This window comes from Pogona vitticeps, chromosome 2 (genome assembly GCF_051106095.1).
Source record: "Pogona vitticeps strain Pit_001003342236 chromosome 2, PviZW2.1, whole genome shotgun sequence".
NCBI classification, from domain to species: Eukaryota; Metazoa; Chordata; class Lepidosauria; order Squamata; family Agamidae; genus Pogona; species Pogona vitticeps.
The window spans coordinates 59,877,952-59,899,979 of NC_135784.1; the positions used below are offsets into that span (position 1 = coordinate 59,877,952).

At 40.9% G+C, this 22,028-nt stretch overlaps 1 protein-coding gene across 1 annotated transcript in view; it reads right to left on the reverse strand.

The window, feature by feature from the left end:
- Window positions 1–963: 963 nt before the first annotated feature.
- LOC110091165 (uncharacterized) overlaps window positions 964–22,028 on the reverse strand; it is a 103,448-nt gene continuing 82,383 nt past the window's right edge. Inside the window, exons 27-28 of the mRNA XM_072989524.2 lie at window positions 13,901–14,041; window positions 964–9,028 (exon numbers count right to left, since the gene is read on the reverse strand). Of these exons, the coding sequence (XP_072845625.2) occupies window positions 8,893–9,028; window positions 13,901–14,041 (277 nt within the window). The 3' untranslated portion in view covers window positions 964–8,892. The remainder of the gene's footprint in view (window positions 9,029–13,900; window positions 14,042–22,028) is intronic.

Below are 22,028 nucleotides of genomic sequence, written 5' to 3' on the forward strand. Positions count from 1 at the left end.
ACACACACTTTGACTATTCCTCATTTAGAGCTTTATACGCAAGAACTTGCACCTTAAATTGGCCTTGGGAACAAGAAGAAAGCCAGTGTCATTTCAAGACAGATGTTGTTTCATCTATGCCAGAAAAATGTGTTCTGTACTAGCTATAGTTTTAAAATACTTGTTTTTACAGTAAACCAAATGTGAAGTATGTAAGGCATGGTTCATTACGCTTAGATCTACCTCCTTTAGAACGGAACTACTGACCAGAGCCAGCCTGACCATTAGACAGAGGGAAGCATGATCCTCAAGTAGCATAATATTATGGCAGATGGAAGGATACTGGAAGAATAAAAACAAATATTGAGCTGGATAGGGCATTTCTCAGAGGCTATATGCAATAGAAGAATCAAAACAGGTTACATAAACCTGACAAAAGAACCAGGGCACTTGATTTCATTTGAAGGCTGTGTCATTGCTAGCCTGAGGAAGTTTTCTTTTTCATGACATTTTTGAAAGAAATTAATGCATTTTATATAAAAGGTTCATTTTTACATGTGATCAAAAGGAATAGGCTGGGTGGATAGCTCAGTGGTTTAGGTACCTGGCTGTAGAGCCAGTGGTTGAGAGTTTGATTTTCCACAGTGCTTCCTGTGAATAGAACCAGCCTGTGTGGGTTTGGGTAAGCTGCACAGTTCCCAAAGTGCACACAGAAGAAGAAAATGGTAAATAGAGATGGGATGGTCATATTCATCTCCCAGGGAGATGAATACAGATATCACCACGACTTTCCGATGGGTCTTGGGGGGGGGTTTCCTTGCTTTTTGGATTCCCCTCCATTTTCAATTGGTTTTAGGGGGGTTTGGTTGCTTTTTGGATTTTCCCCCCTTTCTGATGGGTCTTGGGGGGTTTCCTTTTTTGATTCCCCCTCCCTTTTCTGATGGGTTTTGGGGTGTTTCCTTGCCTTTTGGATTTTTTAATGCATTCCAATGGGAAATAGTGCTTCGACTTATGACCATTTTGAGTTACAACCATATTCGTGAACCAATTAAGTTCATAAATCAAGGCACCACTGTATTAGCAACTGTAAATATCCTTTTCCTCTTGAAAATTACCAGATAGGAAAAGATAAAAATTGAAAGTAAAATTAAAATATCAGTGAACATCTGCAAAGTACCTTGACCTTGCAAAGAAAGTTGTCATCTTTTTAAAATGTAGCAAAAGACTAATTTTGTGTATTTGATCTGTATAGAGACAAGCAGCTGTTGGTTAAATCAAGATAGGGGCAAAGTGCTGTGAAGCATGGTCACAGTGTTATTTTATTATCATTATTATTAACATAATGTGAATTTCGTTGTATGGGTATACTGTGTATATACTGTACTTACAATGACAATAAATTATTATTATTATACCATTTTTTTTTAAAAAAAGGAAAAGCAGGAAGGTGGTATTGATTCTTTCATGGCTCATCTGCCCCAGAGGCTCTTCCAACCCTCTGGAGATATTTTTAAGGTCAGAAGAGACTGCAGAGGCTGCTTGGAGAATTACTTTCCTCCTGATTCAGGTGGCAGAAACAGTTCCATCTGCAGGAGCACATAACTTAATTCTGTCCAGAAAAGTTGACTCATACCCCAAATTTTGCTTTGGCCTCAACCACCTCTAGCATGTAGCTTCCAGAAACAGAATGTAGCCTGCAGGCTGAAAAAGATTTGCCACACTTCCTTACATGTTTCTTATATGGTAAATGGGCAGAAGGCAGCTGAAACTGGCAACCAATTGGCAATCTTCAGAACTGTTTTAAAATTCAAGCTTTTAGGCTGGTGGTATTGGTATTGCTTGGCACGTCTGTGTAGAAATAAGAACTGTAACCACATACGATTTAGCAAAGAGCGAGGGAAATCCTGTTCCAGAAAATATTCTTGGAAAGAGTTTGATGCAGACTAGAAGTCTTGAATCATTTAGAGACAAAGTGGTAATTTCCTAAATAGGTTTTCAGGAAGGTAATGAGCTCATTGCAGATAATATCATTTGCACCATTTGTTGATGCTACTCAAATAAACGGTTTCTGTTGGTATATTTAGTCATTTGTAGGCCGAAGTTCTACATCATAGGGAATGTAGTGGCATTCTTTGTTTTGCAGGGTTTCCACTTTCTGGAAAGTCAAGGGAATGGATATTGGTCTGGGAAAGTCAGGGAAATTGATCCGAAGTCAGGGTTAATCAGGGAAATTGTGATTAAAATATATTCAAGCAGTGGATTTTTGACCTGCTGATGCAAGAGCATGATCTGTTCTTGTGGTAACTGGAATAGAGAAGCAGCAGAATACAAGTAAAACTTAATGATACCCTTTCCCAAATCCACCTTTTTCTCAGCTCCACCCCCCAGCAACCAACCCAATGTGTTTGTTGAGCTCTCTCCCTGCATGATTCCCAAGGTCTGCCTATAGCATTTGCAAAGCAAGGCTAGTTTAAACATGTAACAAGATAGTACACACTTTAAACACTTTAAAAATTGTTTTCATCCTTACCTGCTAGTACTACATTTAACTTACATATAAAGATAAGTATGTTATTGAGTCATGCTTGTTTTATGGAATGGACGCTTTGTCTCCTGCTAAACCCAGCACAGAGTTGCAAATGAGTTTTGCTGCTGTTGGATTTCACATTCAACTATCACTTTCTACTTTGCACCATGCAAAGTGAATTTTTCCAATTTTATTCCTTGTTCCTGTTGGAGTTTACAGAGTACCAGCTCTCTCACCCTCTTCCCTGACTTTTCCCATGCATAAATGTTACAAATGAGGGTTGTCTGCTTCTCTCGATTGCAGAAATGATCTGCAAGCATTTAAGCACCACCTCCTTTCTTGCAGCTTTAGAAAGTTCCTACAGTGGGGTCTTGACTTGAGAACTTAATCCGTATTGGAAGGCAGTTCTCAAGTCAAAAAGTTCTCAGGTCAAATCTGCATTTCCCATAGGAATGCATTGAAAACCATTTGATCCGTATCTGCTCTTTTCCGTCCATAGAAACTAATGGGAAGCTGCTATTCCACCTTCGACCACCAGAGGGGAATATTTTGTTTCTTTTTTTCTTAGGTCAAGAAAGGTTCAGGGAAGGCAGGAAAAATACAGTCCAGGCAGTACAGTACCAGGCAGTCCGAAGACTGTCTCCCAATCCACTCTCTAAACGCTGGGAGGAGTGAGGAAGCAGACAGGCACCCTTTTCACTGGCCAACAGTTAACTGAAAGTTCACATTTTGCACTTTCCCTGCCTCCCACGTGTTTTTTTTTCAGTTCTTAAATCTAAGTATGTAAGTCAAGTCAATATTTTCCTATGAGAGTGGTTCTTAAGTCAAAATGTTCTTAACTCGAGCCGTTCTTAAGTCAAGACCCCACTATACTTGCTAGAAAACAAATCTGCTAACATCTTCATGTCAGGCAGGTAGTTCTGTGTACGGCTGTATCTGAAACCACATTTTGAAGATGGCTTCTAAGAGGACAGTTTTTAATATGCAGTGGCTGGATTTCAGACTCCATCCTGACTTTGTTCCATGGCTATCACCAGTTCCTGGAGACGAATGCAAAGGTTATTGTAAAGTGTGCTACCACACCCTTCAACTAAGTGCTGTGGAGTCTCATGCACAAGGACCATTACATCAGAAGAACCTGAAAATTCAATCGCAATATAGGTTCAAAGCCAAGTACAAGTTCAGATAGTAAAACCAAAGAGGGTGAAGTGGCAGCCCCTGTGAAAACTGAAAAGCATGATCAGAGTGTAGAAAATGGCAAAGAATTACCCACCTCACAAACTAGTATGGTTGCCTGTGTAATCAAGGACTATGTTAGGAGAGCAGTGCCTGTGGGCTTTGCAACTGGTGATGAAGAAGATGTCACTGAACTCTTGTAACATCAGTGAGTTATTGAAGCAAATGTTCTCAGATAGCTCAACAGTTTAATCTTGGAAAAACAAAGCAATGTATGTTGTTGCTTTTGGCTTGGCACCATATTTCTCTGATCTTTTACTGAAACTGCTGAAAAAATGCCAAACATTTGTAATGTTTTGATGAAGCATTGAATAAGATGGTTCAAAAGGGACAGATGGATTTAGTGGTTCATTTTTGGGATGCTTACTGTCATAAAGTTTCCACACGGTATCTAACCAGTTTTTCTTCAAACTGCTATTACTGAAGACCTTCTTCAGAAGTATCAAGAAGGCATGTCTTCTTTATCAGTTGCAAAATTATTACAAGTATCTATGGATGGGCCAAATGTAAATTACCTTTTTTCTGAGAAAACTAAAAGAAGAAATTAAAACCAACCTTGACTGTAAAGGAGAAGGAAAAGAATTGATTGACTTTGGAACTTGTTCCATTCATGTTATACATGGGTCTTTTAAAACAGGATTGCAAGCAGTGAAAATGAACCTGAATTCAGCCTTGCTCAATATGTATGTTCTGTTCAAAGATTCCCCAGCTAGGAGGGCATCATACACTGCTATGACTGGAAGCACACTATTTCCTCTGATGTTTTGCTCCAATCGGTGGTTAGAGAATGTTAAGTGCCTTGATAGAGCTATGTTTTTGACAACATCAAGAAGTATGTGGAAGAAGCAAAACTCCCCCACAGTAAAACTTCAATTTGTAAAGTGCAAGATCCATCCATGAAGTGCAAAATGTCTTTCATGAAAACGATTGCTGTAGATTGTGAGCCATTTCTATCAAGGTTTCAAAACAAAAAACAGTTGGCACCTTTTTTTTGTATGAAGAACTTTGTAAGCTAATCAAGAAGCTCATGAGTTGCTGCATAAAATCAGAAAAGCTGCAAAATGTGTCTTCTGGTTCCCAGTTGCTAACAATTGTCATGAAATTGTCTGAGAACTTGCTCGACAGAAGCAAGGTTGACTTTGGCTTTGCAGCAAAGAAGCTGTTGAAAGAAACTTAAACTGAGTGAACGTCAAGTGGCCAAGTTTTGCCTAGAGTGTCGAAACATGGTAGTAGCTGTTGTTGAAAAGTTGATTGAGAGAAGTGATTTTAAGTTCAAGATGGCATGTGGCCTTATCAGTATTAGAGCCTACTATCATTTTACACAAGCCAAATCTTGGAATCACCAGAATAGGGGCTGTTGTTGAAGTTCTACATGAAGCAAATCAGATCAATGACACAGTAGCAGAAAAATCAAAGCAACAGTACACTACTTTAACCGCAGCTGCCCACAATGAGTTCAAGGCTCAATTTCAAGCATATGTTGCAAAACAAAATGATGAAGTTGGACTGGATATGCTTTACAGTGGTATTTTGATGTCCAACAAAAGTTTCTCAGATCTGTGGACTGTTGTCAAAATGTGCTTTACTCTGTCACATGGTGATGCTTCTGTTGAAAGTGGATTTTCAGTTAATAAGTCAATTTTAATTGAGAACTTGCATGAAGAAACTGTTGTCTGTCAACGCCAGATTTACGATGCTATCCTGAACTGTGCAGGACTTACACCTGTTGTAATTGATATGAAGCTATTGCAGTCAGTTAGGCATGCTCATGCACGCTGCACAGAGCACTTAGAGGTTAAACACAATAACCAAAAAGAAGAAATTCAGACGAAAGAAGAAAAGAAGAAACCTGAGGGACAAACTAAATACCTTGAAAATGCTTTTTAAAAAAGACTGAGAGAAGAAACCAAAATGGAAGAGCAAACAATTGATGAGAAATTAAAAGAGTTACAAAATTAAAAGAGAAAACTGTAGAAGTGATAGTTTTATATTATAAATCTTTATTCTTTAAAAATAGATTACTTGCATTCTAATTTCTAACTTGATTATTACTGCAATTTCAAAACGTGGTTTCAGAGAAACCATTTTAGATAGAACATTTATATAATTTTAGTGTACCTTTAAAATAGTAACAAAAATGTTAAATAATTTGTTAGCATTCAGAGTTTACTTGAATTGAAGTTTGTATCTTGGTGTAATTTTTGGTGCAGTTGCAAAACTGATGTTGCTGCAGTTAATGTTGAAAGAAGCTGATATTAAATCTCTTACTTTGACAAAAAAAATTATATTTGTGTAGACTTGTGTAGTTGTAGAGTGGAACATTTCATTAAGACTTGCATGAATGCAACAGGACCTATTCATGTTTAACTTGTGGTTACATTTGAATGGTGGTCAGGGAAGTTGATAAATGTTGGTCAGGGAAAGTCAGGGAAATGAAAAATAGAATTTCAGTGACCATCCCGGTTTTGCCTTTCTTACAAAGTCACCTTGCTTAAAAAAACAAACCTGTTCTTAGCAGCCTGTATCAGCAGATAAACAGAACATATAGCATTTCTGTAGAGCAATCTACACAACTTGTTACATGGAAGATATGTTGAAATGCTGGTCCCACAATCTCACCCCCTTCCCTCGCCCCTGACCAGTGACCTACTCCTGACCAGTAACTTTTTTCACTGTTGTTTGATTTAATCAATGCATCAATCATACGAAAAGAATAGTATTAGCTTTGATTGACATGTACACCCCGGAATCATTTCTAGTTATATGTGGATAAATTTGCTCCTTCAGTTGTATTTTGTGTGTAGTTTAGGAGTATTACCACCATACATGATGGAAATCTTACACATTATAGCATTTCCAAAAAATACAAGAGTAATTCTCATTTACCACAATGTTGTGCAGTATGGATTATTGATGGAACAGAAAAATGTTAATGTTAAAGGGTATTAGAGGCATGGAATGCAGCATGGTGGGTTGTTGTTTGTTTTGTTTTGTTTTGCTGTGTGCCCATCAATGAACAGTCTTAATAAAAAGCCTGTCTGCCAAATGCCTTTGTTCCCCTTCATTGCTTGGAGAAGTAACAAATAACAGAGACACATTGTTGTTACAGTGGTGCCTCGCTTAACGGCGATAATCCATTCCAGGAAAAGCAGTGTTAAGCGAAAACATCGCAAAGCAAAAATAAAAAGCCCATTGAAACGCATTGAAAACCATTCAATGTGTTCCAATGGGCTAAAAACTCACCGTCCAGCGAAGATCCAACATATGGTGGCCATTTTTGGTGCCTGTATAGCGAGGAATCCATCTCTAAACACAGCGGGGAGCCATTTTAATTACCGAATGGCCATTTTAAAACTGCCAATCAGCTGTTAAAAAAACATTGTTTTGTGAAGAATCAGTTCTGGAAGCAGGGAACCGATCATTGCTAAGCAAAAAACCCTATTTAGACCATCGTTTTGCTATCGCAAAAGCGATTGCAAAAATGTTGTCGTGAAGCAAATTTGTCGTAATGTGGGGTAATCGTAAAAGCGGGTCATCACTGTACTTTGAAAATGTAGTAAATTGCAGCCACGGTCATATAGGCTTGAAAGTAACTCTGCTCCATTTTTGTTACTGCAAAATATAAGGCATAAAAGACTTCTGGGTCATCTTTACATATGTGCTTTGATAATGCTGCTGCAGGCAATGTAGTGTTTTGTGTTGTGGATGTTAGTATGCAAGAGGAAATAAACCTGCAATTTCAGGCCAGGCTAATGGTTGGGATTAGGATCCTATTATTAGTTACCATATTTTTCGCACCATAAGACGCACTTTTCCCCCACAAAACGGGGTGGAAAGTCTGTGCGTCTTATGGAGCGAAGAAAATAGATTATATTTTCCTGTTTTCTTCTCCTAAAAAAATTGGTGCGTCTTATGGAAAGGTGCATCTTATGGAGTGAAAAATACGGTAAATGAACAAACAAGCAAGCAAAGAAGCAAAAATAAAAGAGGGAGAATTACTGGAGGTCTTTGTGGAACAAACAGGAAATGAAGCCAGTTGCACCTTCTTTAGAAATATGTTTTAAATATTAAACTTTATTGTGATTAAAAATGGAAGATCAACCTGCACCTGATTACTCTTTTTACTCATGAGTGTTGCAACCCAGTCAGGTCTGCAGTGATAACAGCAGTTTGGGGATAAGTCAGCATAACCGTGGTGTGTGTACACACAGTGATTCAAGCACATTCTTTTCTCTGTTTCCTACTCAAATCAGCAACAAGAACACTTGCCTTGTAGTGCCTATTAATGTTTATTCAGATGACCCAAGGAATATGGGCTGATACGGTAAGGGAAATTCCCTCTTCAGGTAACTGCTGACCATAGCAGCAACTTAATGTTACTTTATAGTAATGCTGATGCGGAGGCCTCTGATTGTGTCTTTGTTCTAATACCATACATATTGCATGCTGTGGAGGGCACTTCTGGTTGACCTGCAAGATCATAGTTACAAAATTGCCATAAAGGAGAAAGACAGAGCATAAGAAGGGATCGTCGGTTGCCACATGGGCCATCCAAAAACATGTGATAGCAGTAGCGGTAGTTGCTCTAGAGAAGCCAGTAGTTGTATAAAGTCAACTGGAAGAATGAAAACAAGAATGTATCTAGTTTGTAAGTAGGTGTCCAAAGCAAAAAAATGAGGTTGCCATAACGAGGGAATATGATTTTATTGGGAGCCCAGGTTTCCTACAACACGTGTATGAAAGAGCTGGCCAAGTTAAATCTCTGGATTTAACACGCTTAGTAATATATTTGTAAGTAGTACTCTGTTCATTAATACTTACTTACTAAATAAGTTTGAGTTGATGACAATAATTTATGAATTATTCAAGTGAGAATTGATGAAGAGCAGCAAGTGGTATGTCATAAAAATAAGTCATACAGTATGAATGTTCAGATATTGGTGTTATTGGTGCTTTGTTCCTTGGAGACTCATTCAAACAATATGAATTTAGTCTACTAAAGTTTAGGAGGAAAGTGTGAGAACAGATGAGAAATTGCACCATCAGAAACTTGCTGTCCTGTAGATCTATGAAAAGAATAGAAGGTGTAGAAGGCATTCACTAAAACACAGCTGCTGCAAATACAGTATAAGGAAAAACTACCATGGATCCTACACTTTTGAGATGAGAGAACGAAGGATCTTTTCCTTCTGCTTAGGGAAACGGACACTAAGTAGCTTGCTTTCCAGGGGACTCAGCGCAGGAGTAGAAGGTGCTGAAACTGGGTCATTCATTAAGATGTATCTCCTGCAAAGGACAGAAAAATGCAACAGATCATCAGTTGGTCAGCAATTGCTTTTGATTACCTTTAAATATACAGTATGATGGCAATGAACCTGAAAAAAAGAAGATGGATAGGGACAGAAAAATATAAAGCGGGACCCCCTTATCCATGGGATCAATATTCACTGATTCACATATCCATAGTCTGAAAATATTAAAAATATTAAAATAAAATAAAATACAGGAAAAAAAACTATTTTCATATGTATTATCAGAACTGGCCACTAAAGAGAGCCAGAGACTGTGCTATGAACATAGTGGTGCCTCAATTTACAAACGTCCTGACTTATGACCATTTCGAGTTGCGACCAGCTCCGGCCACAAAATTTTGCTTCAACCTGAAGCCGGAGCTTCGAGTTGCAACAGGAAAAAGGTAGGGGAAAAAGGCAGGGAATTGAAATTTGCTAACTGTTGGTGGCGAAGAGGCTGCTTCTTTGTAGCTCTTTCACCCCAACGGTTAGAGTGAGGATGTTGGAGGAGGCTTTGGACTGCCTGGTGCTGCTTGCTGCTCCTGAGTAAGTACACTTACTTCGTTTTGCAGGGTGGGTTTGGGTTTTGGGGAGGGGTTATGTTTCTGTGCTGTGATGATTTTTGTGTTTTGGTGTGTGTGTTTTCCCAGCCCCATCGCGTTCTGGTGGGGCTGGCTGTGTGTGTGTGGGGGGTTCTTTTTGTTTTTTCCCCCCCACAACCCCATGGCATTCCAATGGGGCTGACTGTGTGGGGGGGTTGTTTTTTAGTGTTTTTTCTCAGCTCCATAGCGTTCTGATGGGGCTGGCTGTGTTTTTTTTTGTTTTGTTTTTGGTTTAAAACAAAATTTTTTTGACCCCAACGCGTTCCTATGGGGCTTGCAGGGTTTTTTTGTGGGTTTTGGTGTGTTTGTTTTTCGGTCCCAGAGCATTCCTATGGGGCTTGCAGTGCTTTATTTTTATTTTATTTTATTTATTTATTTTTGTATTTTTTTCTGCTGGAACAGATTAATCGTGTTCCAATACATTCCTATGGGAAATTGTGCTTTGACTTACGGCCATTTCGAGTTACACCCATCTTCTGGAACTGATTATGGTCATAAGTCGAGGCACCACTGTACTTGTTAATGAAGAATACACAACATGGTCTCTGATGCCCTCTAATTGGTAATGCATGTGGAAACATTTTTTCTGTTTTTTTCCCCTTTTACCACACTCTATAGTGTTTGCTATTATCCATGGTTTTCAGTATTCTTGAGGGGGGGGGTGCTTGGAATGAATCCCCTGTGGACATGAGGGTTCTGCTGTACTTTTAAGATTTAAAACTACAGTGGACCCTTGACTTACAGATGGCTTGACTTACAGACTTTTTGAGTTACAGACTTCTCTGGCCGCAAAATTTAGGTTTGACTTGCAGACTGAGATTTGACTTACAGACCAGAAAAAAACCAAAATGGAACAAAAACGGCCTGTTACGGGATTAATCGGTTTTCAATGCACTGGAGGTCAATGGAGACTTCACTTACAGACTTTTTGACTTGAGAACCGCCTTCCAATACGGATTAAGTTCTCAAGTCAAGACCCCACTGTATGATTTCCAATGACTTTTTTTCTGTCTCATTGTGATGAAGCATCTCCTAACATGTTAAGATTAGATTTTTAATTTTGTTTTTATGTTTACCACTATTAATGATAGAGAAATTCAGAATTGGAGGATTCATGAGGGCGAATGATAGCTCAGTGGTTTAGATATCTGGTTGCAGAGCCAAAAGCTAGGAGTTTGATTCTCCAGTGTGCTTTTCTGACAGAGGTTGGACTCGACAATCTATAGAGTCCCTTCTAGCTTTGCAGATTTAAGATTAAGATTAAAAGAAGAATGGAAGAGTTCACTGCCCAGCCATAACAAGGTCTATGGAAGATAGGGTCAAATATTTCCAGTTTAATAGAATAGAATTTATTTATTACGGCCAGGTGACCAGTTTAATAGAATGTTTTGTCTTCAGTACAGTTCCTTCAAAGCTCCTGTGCTGGAGCAGTTCACTTGCAAATAAACTCTGTCGTGATCAATTACAGAAACATAAGGAAAGCAAACTAATTTGCAATATGTAGATTGAAACTAGATTGCACTTGGATAAACAGCAATTTATTAACTGTTAAAGGGGATCTGCTGCTAATGATGTGCTAGTTATATTGTCTAGTTCAGAATCTCAGAATCTTGCTCATAATGAACCAAAATACTGCTTCTAACATTTTGAAATCAGGTTTAGAAAAAGTGATTTCCTTCCTTTTCTTTCTGAATTGTGCTTTTTGAAATCATATATTCAAGATTGTTCATTATTGAATGGCTGCTCAAAATTTCCTCCACCTGTAAACAAGCTGAATACACATCCATTATGCTGTCAACAAAAGCTGAAGCTCCAAGTCATGAAGTACAGCATGCCCTTTGATAAAACACTTAAAACAGGGGAGAGAAATGGGACAACAGATTTCAAATGTCTTACAAAATTCACAAAACCAAGTGTAGGTTGCTAAGTAGTACAAGTGATTCAATGAGAAGGAGAATTTTCATCATTCTGAGGCCATTCCAAATCAAACAAATCAGAATGCACATATAATGAATTATCAACAGTTGAGCTTTTATTTTCCTTTTACACCCCATCAGCTTAAATCAGAGGTGAAGAACTGGTGGACTACAGATGTCTTAGGATTGCAACTTCAGGTTTTGGTCAGTACAGCCAATTTGTTGGGTGATGGGAATTCCAGTCCAGCAAAATGTATAGAGCCACTAAATATCCACATAGGCTTGTCTCATATTTGCATATGATAAGAATGGGTTTCTACACATTTTAAAATTCATGAAGTACAGTGGTGCCACGCAAGATGAATTTAATTTGTTCTGCAGTTAATGTTGCCTTGCGAAAAATTCATCTTGCAAAATGTGTTTTCCCATAGGAATGCCTTGAAATATAATTAATGCGTTCCTACAGGCAAAAAATAAAGTCAGAAAAAAGTCAAATTTGGTTTACAAAGGGTTTATTAAAGCCATACATATTGTGCAGATTATTTAAAAATTTTCAATCAAAAAACTTTAACTTTTTAAACATCATAGAAAACATTTAAAAATCAGCAAACATGAGGCAGGAACAAAAAATGGAAAACATTCATCTTGTGAAGCATGGCCATAGGAACATTTGTCCTGCGAGTCATCAACCCCATTGCCAAAACCATTTGTCTTGCAAGTTTTTTGTCGTGCGAGGCATTTGTCATGCGGGGCACCACTGTATTTATAAGAGAAGAGAAACAGAGGGCACAAAGCCCTGAATTGGTGCTGCTGGGAAATTAAACAAAGTATTTTTATTTTAAATCATTCTTGGATCAACAGAATACTGGGTTTTGTTTTGTTTTATTCAGAGAGAACTATCTTGTCATTTGCTTCTTTCAATGAATTTTTCTCAAACAAAGGGAAATGACCCAGGGTTTGTTTTTCATACTACATGGGCCAAAATCCTCCTACCCCTGTACAGATCAACCTTCCAGTTCTACATCACTTTGAGGCTTGCCTTGCCCTTCATTTTTTCCTGGCGGCTTTATTTTTCTCATCACTAGAGAAGGGTGTCAATGTATAACACTGTCCAGCATCTGTTCCTATAGAAGTTGTTTTAGTTTGTTTTTTGCTTTATAACAATATTTAGATAAGCTCATACTATGTATTAAATCAGGGGTCCCCAATCCCTGGTCCACGGCCCATGCCAGTCCATAGCCATGGCTAGACTGGGCCATGGAGACAAATCTCCTGAACCCTTGCACACACTCCCCCATGCACCCCACACGCAAACACACTCGTTCTGCCCCCCCAGGCATGTGCACAAGCGTAGCCCTTCCTTCCGCAAGCGTGCCCTGCCCTTCCATGTATGCGCACAAGCGTGTCATGACTCTCTGCGAGTGTGGAGGTGCCCTGGCTATTCGTGCATGGACCCCGCTCCCCCACCAGTCTGTGATTCAGAAAAGGTTGGGGGCCTCTGTATTAAATAATCCAAAATGGTCCTGAGCACTTTTGCATATGAACGGAAACTGCTGGATTCCACTGGAGCAATACAGGAATAATCCAGCATGAAAACGTCTAGGCCCTGAAATATGCAAATGAGATTATTAGAATATGGAAGCCATGCAACAGATTTTTCAAAGATCAGGCATTATAGAGGGCCTCCTGGAGCTTTTATGTTTTTGATAAGTGTCCCTAAAAATATAGTATGGGTTCTGGCCATCTGCCCATTCAAATTTCTTAATTTGCATGCTTTATTCTAAAAATACTAATATAATTTCGTTATGTAGAAGAACCTAATAAGGCAATATCTGATTTCTGTGAACTGAAACATTTTGCAATAGAACTTCTTTTAAGCAAACAAAAGCACTTACATAGGCCAGAGTTTTGTTGGGGAAGTGAAAATGCATGTGGTTCTGCCGCTGGTGGGCTGGCTTTGTATTCTTGGTTGCATATCGTTTAAAATGTGTGTGCAGCCATTTTCACTTGTGGAAGCGAGCATAATTGCATGATTACTCTTGTGTGTATAATTTTTATTACAGAATTATAGTATCACAGAGTTATTGAAAATAAAGCAGACAAATAAAGCAGAAAATCCTTTTTGCTTAAAAATTGAACAGTGTTTGATAAATGTAAACAAAATTCAAAATGAAATTAACCTTGCTTCTTTTTTTTACAATGTACTTGGATCTATGAACTGAAAATCTAATGGCAGTTTCTGACAGTAAGAGTAAGATCATGTGACATCCACAATGAAATGAGGGAAGAGAGAGAACAAACTGCTGTAGATCAGTTGACACAAGCGTGGTGATTATCTTCCATACATACCCTTTATCTGGGATTGATTTTGTTGGTTGCATATTTTTCTCTATCGGCAGGTTGCCAGGTTTCAATTCCTTACTTAATTTAATTTTAGGGTGATACAGTTTTATGTCCAAGTCTTCAGTAGTTGGTATTCCCCAAGCCAACCTATGAATATAACAGGTTGCACTGAGTTCTAAATCAATAAAGAAAGAGGAATTCTTCTAAGATAAGCAGAAGCACTGTTTATGAAAATCCATGTTTAATTGTAAAAAGTATGCTATGCATACTTATGGGGGCGGCAACCCAAAAGTTAAGATGAATGCATATTGCTCCAGATAGCAGGATTCATGTTTTTTTTTCCTAGAAAATTTGTTCCCAACTCCTCAGGTGTTCTTGCACTAAAACTTGCAGAAGCCTTCACCTCTAGCTGTGCTGGTTAGGATTTTTGGGAGTTGGAGTCCAAGAACTTCTGAGGACCCGTGGATGAGAACTACTGCCCTAGAACAAAAACCTTCTCAGAGATATGTGCCTTGGCAGTCAGACATGGATATTGAACTTATTTTTACTTTCTAATGGCCCATCTCAAAGCAAAGTGATAATATAAAGCTGCACTAAATGTGTGCTATGTTGTTGAGGAAAAACACATAGTCAATAAGGGAAATCATAAGATTTCGTCTAGAAGACATGAACAGGGCTGTTAATGAGTAGCTCTTTTGGAGATCATTATGGGCAGTTCCACAATGCCCTCAGAAGATGGGAACATCAAGCCAGTTCTGTGTACTCTCTTCCAAGAAAATCCTGGAAAGAGTTACTGTAAATCAGAACTGGTTTGATGGACCATGATTATTATTTCATAGGGTGCCTTACATCTGAAGTAGGTATGGGTCCTCAGGTTTTTGCACTGCAACCCCCAGAATTCATCTAGATGTATTTTCAACTTTAATAACTGCATCATTAGCAACAGTGCTATTTGTACAAGTCCTTTGCTTTTCGCCATTGCTTTCCAATCTGGGATTGAGTGCTTTCCAACCTGGGAGTCTTACCTTTCAGCATTACCGTATTTGCCGGCGCACAAGGCGACCGGCCGTATAAGACGACCCCCCCCAACAGGAGGAGGAAGAGGGGAAACGGGCAGGTGGCGGGCGGGCGAGCGCGCGGCTGGCTCAGCGGTGCGGGGCGGCGGGCAGCCCGGCGGCAGCTCAGGCATGGCAGCAAGAGGGCGAGGAAGAGTGGAAGAGGCTGAGTGGGCGGTGGCAGGAGGAGAAGGAAGAGGAAAAGGAAAACGGGCGGGTGGCGAGCGAGCGCGCGGCTGGCTCAGCGGCGTGGGGCGGCGGGCAGCCCGGTGGCGGGCTCTGGCCACTCAGGCATGGCAGGCTGTGCTTCCCTCCCTCCATCCAGACCGACTGCCTGCCTGCCTGCATGCCCGCCTGCCTTCCTCCCCGGCCAGCGCAGCCCCGTGTCATTCAGTGTACCTGGCGTACAAGATGACCCCCCCCCCCACTTGGAGGCATGCTTTTTGGGCCCAAAAAGTTATCTTTTATAAATAAATAAATAAATAAATAAATAAATAAATAAATAAATAAATAAATAAATAAATAAATAAATAAATAAATAAATAAATAAATAAATAAATAAATAAATAAATTGTATGCCAGCAAATACGGTATCTGTTCTTTCATACTGGTCTATCTACACTTGTTTGGCGTAGAGCATGATGCCAGTGGCTACTTCCGATGGTGGGAAAGGTCATTGCACCTCACTAGATAGCTACCGCCCACCTTAAGCTGGGCAGCCCCCAGCCAGTAAGGTTCTGTCTTGCCATGGTCTGTTAACCTCACAGGGTGCATGGGGTTTATGATGAAAGCTGACAAGCAGATCGATAGCCCTGCACCGTGCAATAATAATAAGAAAACTTCTGCCCTAAAGTTGGGCACCTGGAATGTTCGGACAATGACCCCTGGCTTTTCTGATGACCTGCAGGAAATAGATGACACACGCAAGACAGCTGTCATTGACATGGAATTGAGTAGACTGCAGATGGACATTGTTGCTCTGGAAGAGACGAGATTGCCAGACATGGGATCTGTCAAATAAAACAATTTCTCATTCTTCTGGCAGGAAAAACCATTGAATGAGACCAGGGAATATGTTGTTGGCTTTGCAGTTAGAAATACTCTTCTGAGATCCATTGTTCCACCTACTGTGGGGAATGAAAGAATCCTGTCTCTGCACCTCCGCTCATTAGCACGACCAGTCACCCTTATTAGTGCATATGCACAAAAACTCATCCACAGTAGAAGTGAAAGACAAATTCTATGACAATCTGGTAGCTACTATCAAGAAAATCACTATGAAAGAGCCGCTGTTCTCAGAGATTTTAACACTAGAGTTGGTGCTGATCACAATTCTTGGCCCACTTGTCTAGGATGTTTAGCATTGGGAAGATGAACGAAAACGGCCAACATTTGCTAGAGTTTTGCTGTTATTATGGTCTTTGTGTCAGCAACACATTCTTTAATATAAAGCTTCAATACAGAGTCTCTTGGAGACATCCAAGATTGAATAATTGGCATCAGCTCGATCTGATCCTCACTAGATGCCCTAGCCTTCCTAGTATTACGATCACACAGTTATCAGGGTGCTGATTGTGATACTGATCACTCCCTGGTGATCCCTTGATTCCAGCCATTGAGGAAAAGAGGAGAGCTCTAGCAGCATACAAAGCCTGTCCTAGTGAGTACAACTTGCAGGCTCTTCGAGTTGCTCGTAGCCAAGTCCAACAAACTGCCAGGAGACGTTCTAACGATTATTGGCATCAGCTCTGCTCTCAGATACAGATAGCAGCGGACACAGGTAACATCAAGGGAATGTATGATGGTATCAAGCAGGCTTTAGGTCCAATACAGAAGAAATCTGCTCCCTTGGAAGTCTGCTACAGGCATGATCTCCCAGGACCAAGTACAACGGATGGAATGCTGGGTGCAACACTACTCTGAGCTATAGTCTAGAGCAGGGGTTTCAGACTCAATTTACCCGGGGGCTGCTGGAGGCAGAGTCTGGGTGAGGCTGGGCCACATCAGATTTTTTGCCAAGCGGAGCAAGAGCCCGAGGAAGCCTCCCAGGAGTTTCCTGGGGGCTCCAAGGAGGAGGAGGAGGAGGAGGAGGGTCGTGCGAGCCCTTGTCGTCGGCCACGACCCCCTCCGGCTCCTTCTTCACTACCAGCAGCAGCAGCAGCAGGACGAAGAAGCGGAGAAGGGAGGGAGCGCCAGCAACCGCCTAGCGGGGGGGAGGGCATGACAATTTTTTTTTAAAAAATCCTCACAGAATCACCTTGCCAAAGGAGAAAAGCCCCCACCGGTACCCATGAAATTAAACAGAACGGGGCAATCCCTCCACAGGTGTGTGCGCACGCACACACACACACACACACACACACACACACACACACACACAGAGGACCAGCAACCTTTCTCTGAGGCCCCCCTCAAAAAAGGCATACTCAGCAGCACCAGCTACCCCCACCACAACAGAGGAGCAAACTTTGCAAGGTGAGCCCAGGCAATCTCCAGAGCCAAGGTGGCTGAAGCAGAACAAAAAGGAGGAGGAGGAGGCATCGCCAGGCACTGAGGTGGCCGCTGGCCGGGCTGGTGCTCGGGGGGTGCCGAGAGAGAAAGAGAGCAGCTTCCCTGGAAGACACGGCGGCAGCTGCTGTTGGCAGCTTGGAGGCGCTCTTTGAGGACGGTCCAGGAGCGAGCTCTACTCTCAGGCATTGCTTGGTGGTGACTCGGGGGAAAGGGCCGGCAGCACGCCTCGCTCGCCGGCTCTCCCCCAAGACAGCGCCCCTTGCACCCTCCATCCAGAACTGAAGCCTGCCAGCCAGCAGACAGGCGGGCTGGCTAGCAGGCTGCAGTTCCCGATGGAGGGTGCAAGAGGTGCTGTTTTGGGAGAAAGCCATCAAGCAAGGTGAGGCTTTTTTGGACTCTTGACAGCAGAGGATGCATGGGCACTTCAGGGGGGGCAGGCAAGGTGGGGGCCTCAAACCATCATCCGGCGGGCCGTAAATGGCCCCCGAGCCGCATGTTTGAGGCCCCTGTTCTAGAGGAAACATAGTAACCGAAGAGGCATTTAAATAACATTGAGTGCCTGCCTGTCTTGGAAGTCTTGGACAGCGAACCAACTTTTGCAGAAATAAAAGTGGCCTTGGATTTCCTCACCTCCGGCAAGGCACCTGGGAAGGATAACATCCCTGCTGAAGTGCTGTAAAGAGATCATCACCACTGAGCTGTATGAAATCTTTTGTCTTTTATGGAGGCAAGGTGGAGTACCACAGGACATGAAGGATGCAAACATTGTCACATTGTATAAGAACAAAGGAGATGGGGCGACTGCAATAACTACCGTGGCATTTCTCTTCTCAGTGTTGTAGGGAAGCTACTTGCCCGTGTTGTGCTGAAGAGACTCCAGGTGCTTGCAGGCAGTGTCTATCCAGAATCACAGTGTGGATTTCGAGTTAATAGATCCACCACTGACATGGTATTTTCCCTCAGACAGTTGCAGAAGAAATGTAGGGAATGAGAGCCACTCTTTGTGGCCTTCATAGATCTTACAAAGCCTTTTGTTTTGGTTAGCAGGGATGGACTTTTTAAAATACTTCCCAAGATTGGATGTCCACCTCGACTCCTTAACATCATCAGGTCCTTTCATGATTAAATGAAGGGCACTGTAGTTTTTGATGGCTGAACATCAGATCCCTTTGACATCCGAATCGGAGTAAAACAAGGCTGTGTCCTCGCGCCAATCCTGTTTGGGATCTTTTTTGCTGTCATGTTGAAGCAAGCCTTTGGAACTGCAACAGAAGGTGTCTACTGTATCTCTGGACTAGATCAGATGGAAAGCTCTTTAATCTCTCTAGCATAGGCATCCTTCAGTCTCAAGAGACTATGGTAACATGCTCTGAATCGAGGAGTGTCCTCTCCAGAGCATGAAGCCTAGGTAAGGTAATATGGAGGATAGGCTGTTACCCAAGCAGCAGATCCCCCCTCTCCACATTGCTGAAATGATCCAATGGAAAGCCAAGAGCCAATACAACTGGTTCCAGCAATGTCGCAGGAGTTGGCAGAACGACACATGCTGCCTTCGGGACTCCAGCTCCGGATTTTGCCTCGAGGTTAACTCCTGAAGCCTTTTCCATGAGTAGATATAGCCACAAGGCAGTGGAGGTTTGAAATCGGAGTTTTCCTTCTCCTAGATGGGCTGCCTTCCATGGCTGACGAGCCCCACCTACCTGGCCTGCTCTTTAGTAGTGCAAAAGTATGATCTGATCCTTAAAACTTTCCTGACTCCCAGGCTTATGCAAATCTAATTGGCTTTCTGATTTACCATATTAAGGCCAGACACAAAATTTGAGAAATTCACACGCCATTAGGCGCACGGTCCTGGGACACACTCTTTTATTTATTTATTTATTTATTTTAAAGCAGAAAATCCCACCCCTAGGCCCCACCCCCAGGCCATGTGGTCAGGAGACAAAAAGTAATCCCAGAAAAAAAAACTTCAGCAAAACATCCAGGCCATGTGGTCAGGAAACAAAAAGAAAGCCCAGAAAAAAAAACCTCAGCAAAACATCCATTCAAACATACCCGGCCTTCGCCCTCAGCCCAGCTTCCAGGGAAAAGGGTCCAGGGTCCTGGGACACGCTCTTTTAAAGCAGGAAATCCCACCCCTAGGCCCCACCCCCAGGCCATGTGGTCAGGAGACAAAAAGAAAGCCCAGAAAAAAAAACTTCAGCAAAACATCTGTGAGTTATTGGTCCCATAAATGAGATCAAAAACCACGAAACAGGAAAATCCAGGCTCCCTTCACTCCCATTCGAAGTTAACTGCTTCAGTCAACACAGTTCCCGGGACATGAACTCTTGGCAGCCTGCATTTAAAGTCTGTTTCGATTTTATTAAAAAGAAACCACTTAATACCGCATCTTTACTGTTTAATGACTCAATTTTGGTAACGTAAGCCAAATTAATTATCTATAGGGAAACTGTTCTGTTCAAAGGACTAGAAAGGCCAATTATTAAACAACATAAGTTTATTTAAGTGAACAAAGAAAACATTTCTCTACAGTTTCATTTCTATGCAACAGCATAACGGTTCAGCACCTTCTATAAAAATTAACTATTAAACAAAATCTAAACTATAAACTAAGGTAAACAAACGATATTCTTACGCAGTCCATATTGTTGAATTAGGTTCCTTCACTTGGATCAAAGAAATGCAACGCCATGTTTTCAGATACCCAAAACTCTCTTCTCCCTCTCCGAGTTACTTTTTCCAACCTCTTGTAAATTTCTCCAACCTGCCCCCTCCTGACATATTCAACCAATCACGAAGGCAAGAATTAGCATAGGGTACGCCCTACTTTCCCACCAACACCAAAGAATTGTTTATCATTCAGGTTAGAGATATTTTGACTCTGCCGTGTTTTCTCTCCAGCTGCAGCGATAAGAAAAGCTGAAAATAACTACTAGTAATTTTCCAGAACTTAGCCTGTGTCAGACTCAAAATGGATTCCTCTATGGTTAAGACATGACTACATAACCCATCTCTAATTAGAAAAATACACTTCATCACACACCCCCGCTAAATTTCTTCTAAATTCAGAACAGTTATTCTGAGCTAATTTGAAGTAAATTGATAAAACAACTAAAAGTAAATGATTATATATGGATTATAACAAACAATAACAGCAATACAATCTTTTGGCACACCATTCAGATATACAAAAAGGAAACAAGCATGTTAGTTCATTAGCCACAGTAACTACTCCAACCGTCTTCCATCTTCTTTAGCAGTCAGGAACATCTGGATCTTCACAGTACATCCTGGAAAGTCCATCTGCCACCACATTTAGCTTTCCAGGTATATGTTGAACTTCAAAATCAAAATCCTGTAATGCTAAACTCCATCTTAACAATTTTTGGTTCTGAGACTTCATCTTTTGTAACCAGACTAAGGCTCTATGATCAGTTTGGAGTGTAAATTTACGCCCCCATAGATAAGGTCTTAAAAGATTAAGAGACCAATATATAGAAAGAGCCTCTTTTTCAAGGATTGCATAATGTCTCTCTCTTTCCAAGAGCTTTCTAGAGAAGTATGAGATAGGATGTAGATTCCCATCCTCCCCTTGCTGTAACAAAATAGCTCCTAATCCAAATTCTGAAGCATCAGTTTGCAAAATGAAAGGCTTATCAAAATCAGGTGATTTCAGTATAGGGGCATGAATAATCTTCGCTTTTAAGGCCTCAAAAGCCCCTTGGCACTCGGGGGTCCAATTAACTTTGACAGGCTGTCTCTTCTTAGTTAGCTCTGTCAGAGGTGTAGCCAATTCACTGAAATCAGGGATGAATTTCCTGTAATAGCCAACTACACCTAAAAATGAACGCACTTGTTTCTTGGTTTTTGGAATAGGCCAATCATTGATAGCTTGAACTTTGGCTTGCAGAGTATGAATTTCACCTTGACCAACCAAATGACCCAAATATGTGACTTTCCCTTTCATCCATTGACATTTACTAGCTTTGACAGTAAGACCAGCTTGATGAATTCTAGACAACACAGTTTCAACATGAGACATATGAGAGTCAAAATCAGAACTGAAAATAGCAACATCATCAAGATAAGCACTAGCAAAAGGTAGACCTTTTAAAACTTTATCTATCATTCTTTGAAATGATGCTCCTGCGTTTTTCAATCCAAATGGTAGCCTTTTGAATCTAAAAGTGCCTACATGAGTGATAAAAGCGGTCTTATCTCGTGAATTTTCGGCTAAATCCAGCTGCCAGTAAGCATTCTTTAAGTCAATTATGCTGATAAAATTTGCCTTGGCCAATTTTTCAATTAAATGATCCATTCTAGGCAATGGATAAGGATCTGAAACAGTAACACTGTTTAACTTCCTGTAATCAACACAGAACCTTATCTCATCAAGAATCTTGCCAGTAGAATCTTTTTTTGAAACCAGAACCACTGGAGATGAGTATGGGGATGATGACTCCTCAATTACATCCAGAGATAACATCTTTTGTATCTCTTGTTCAATCCGTAGAGCATGATCACCAACTGCTCTGTATGGACTAGACCGAATTGGCTGATTATCG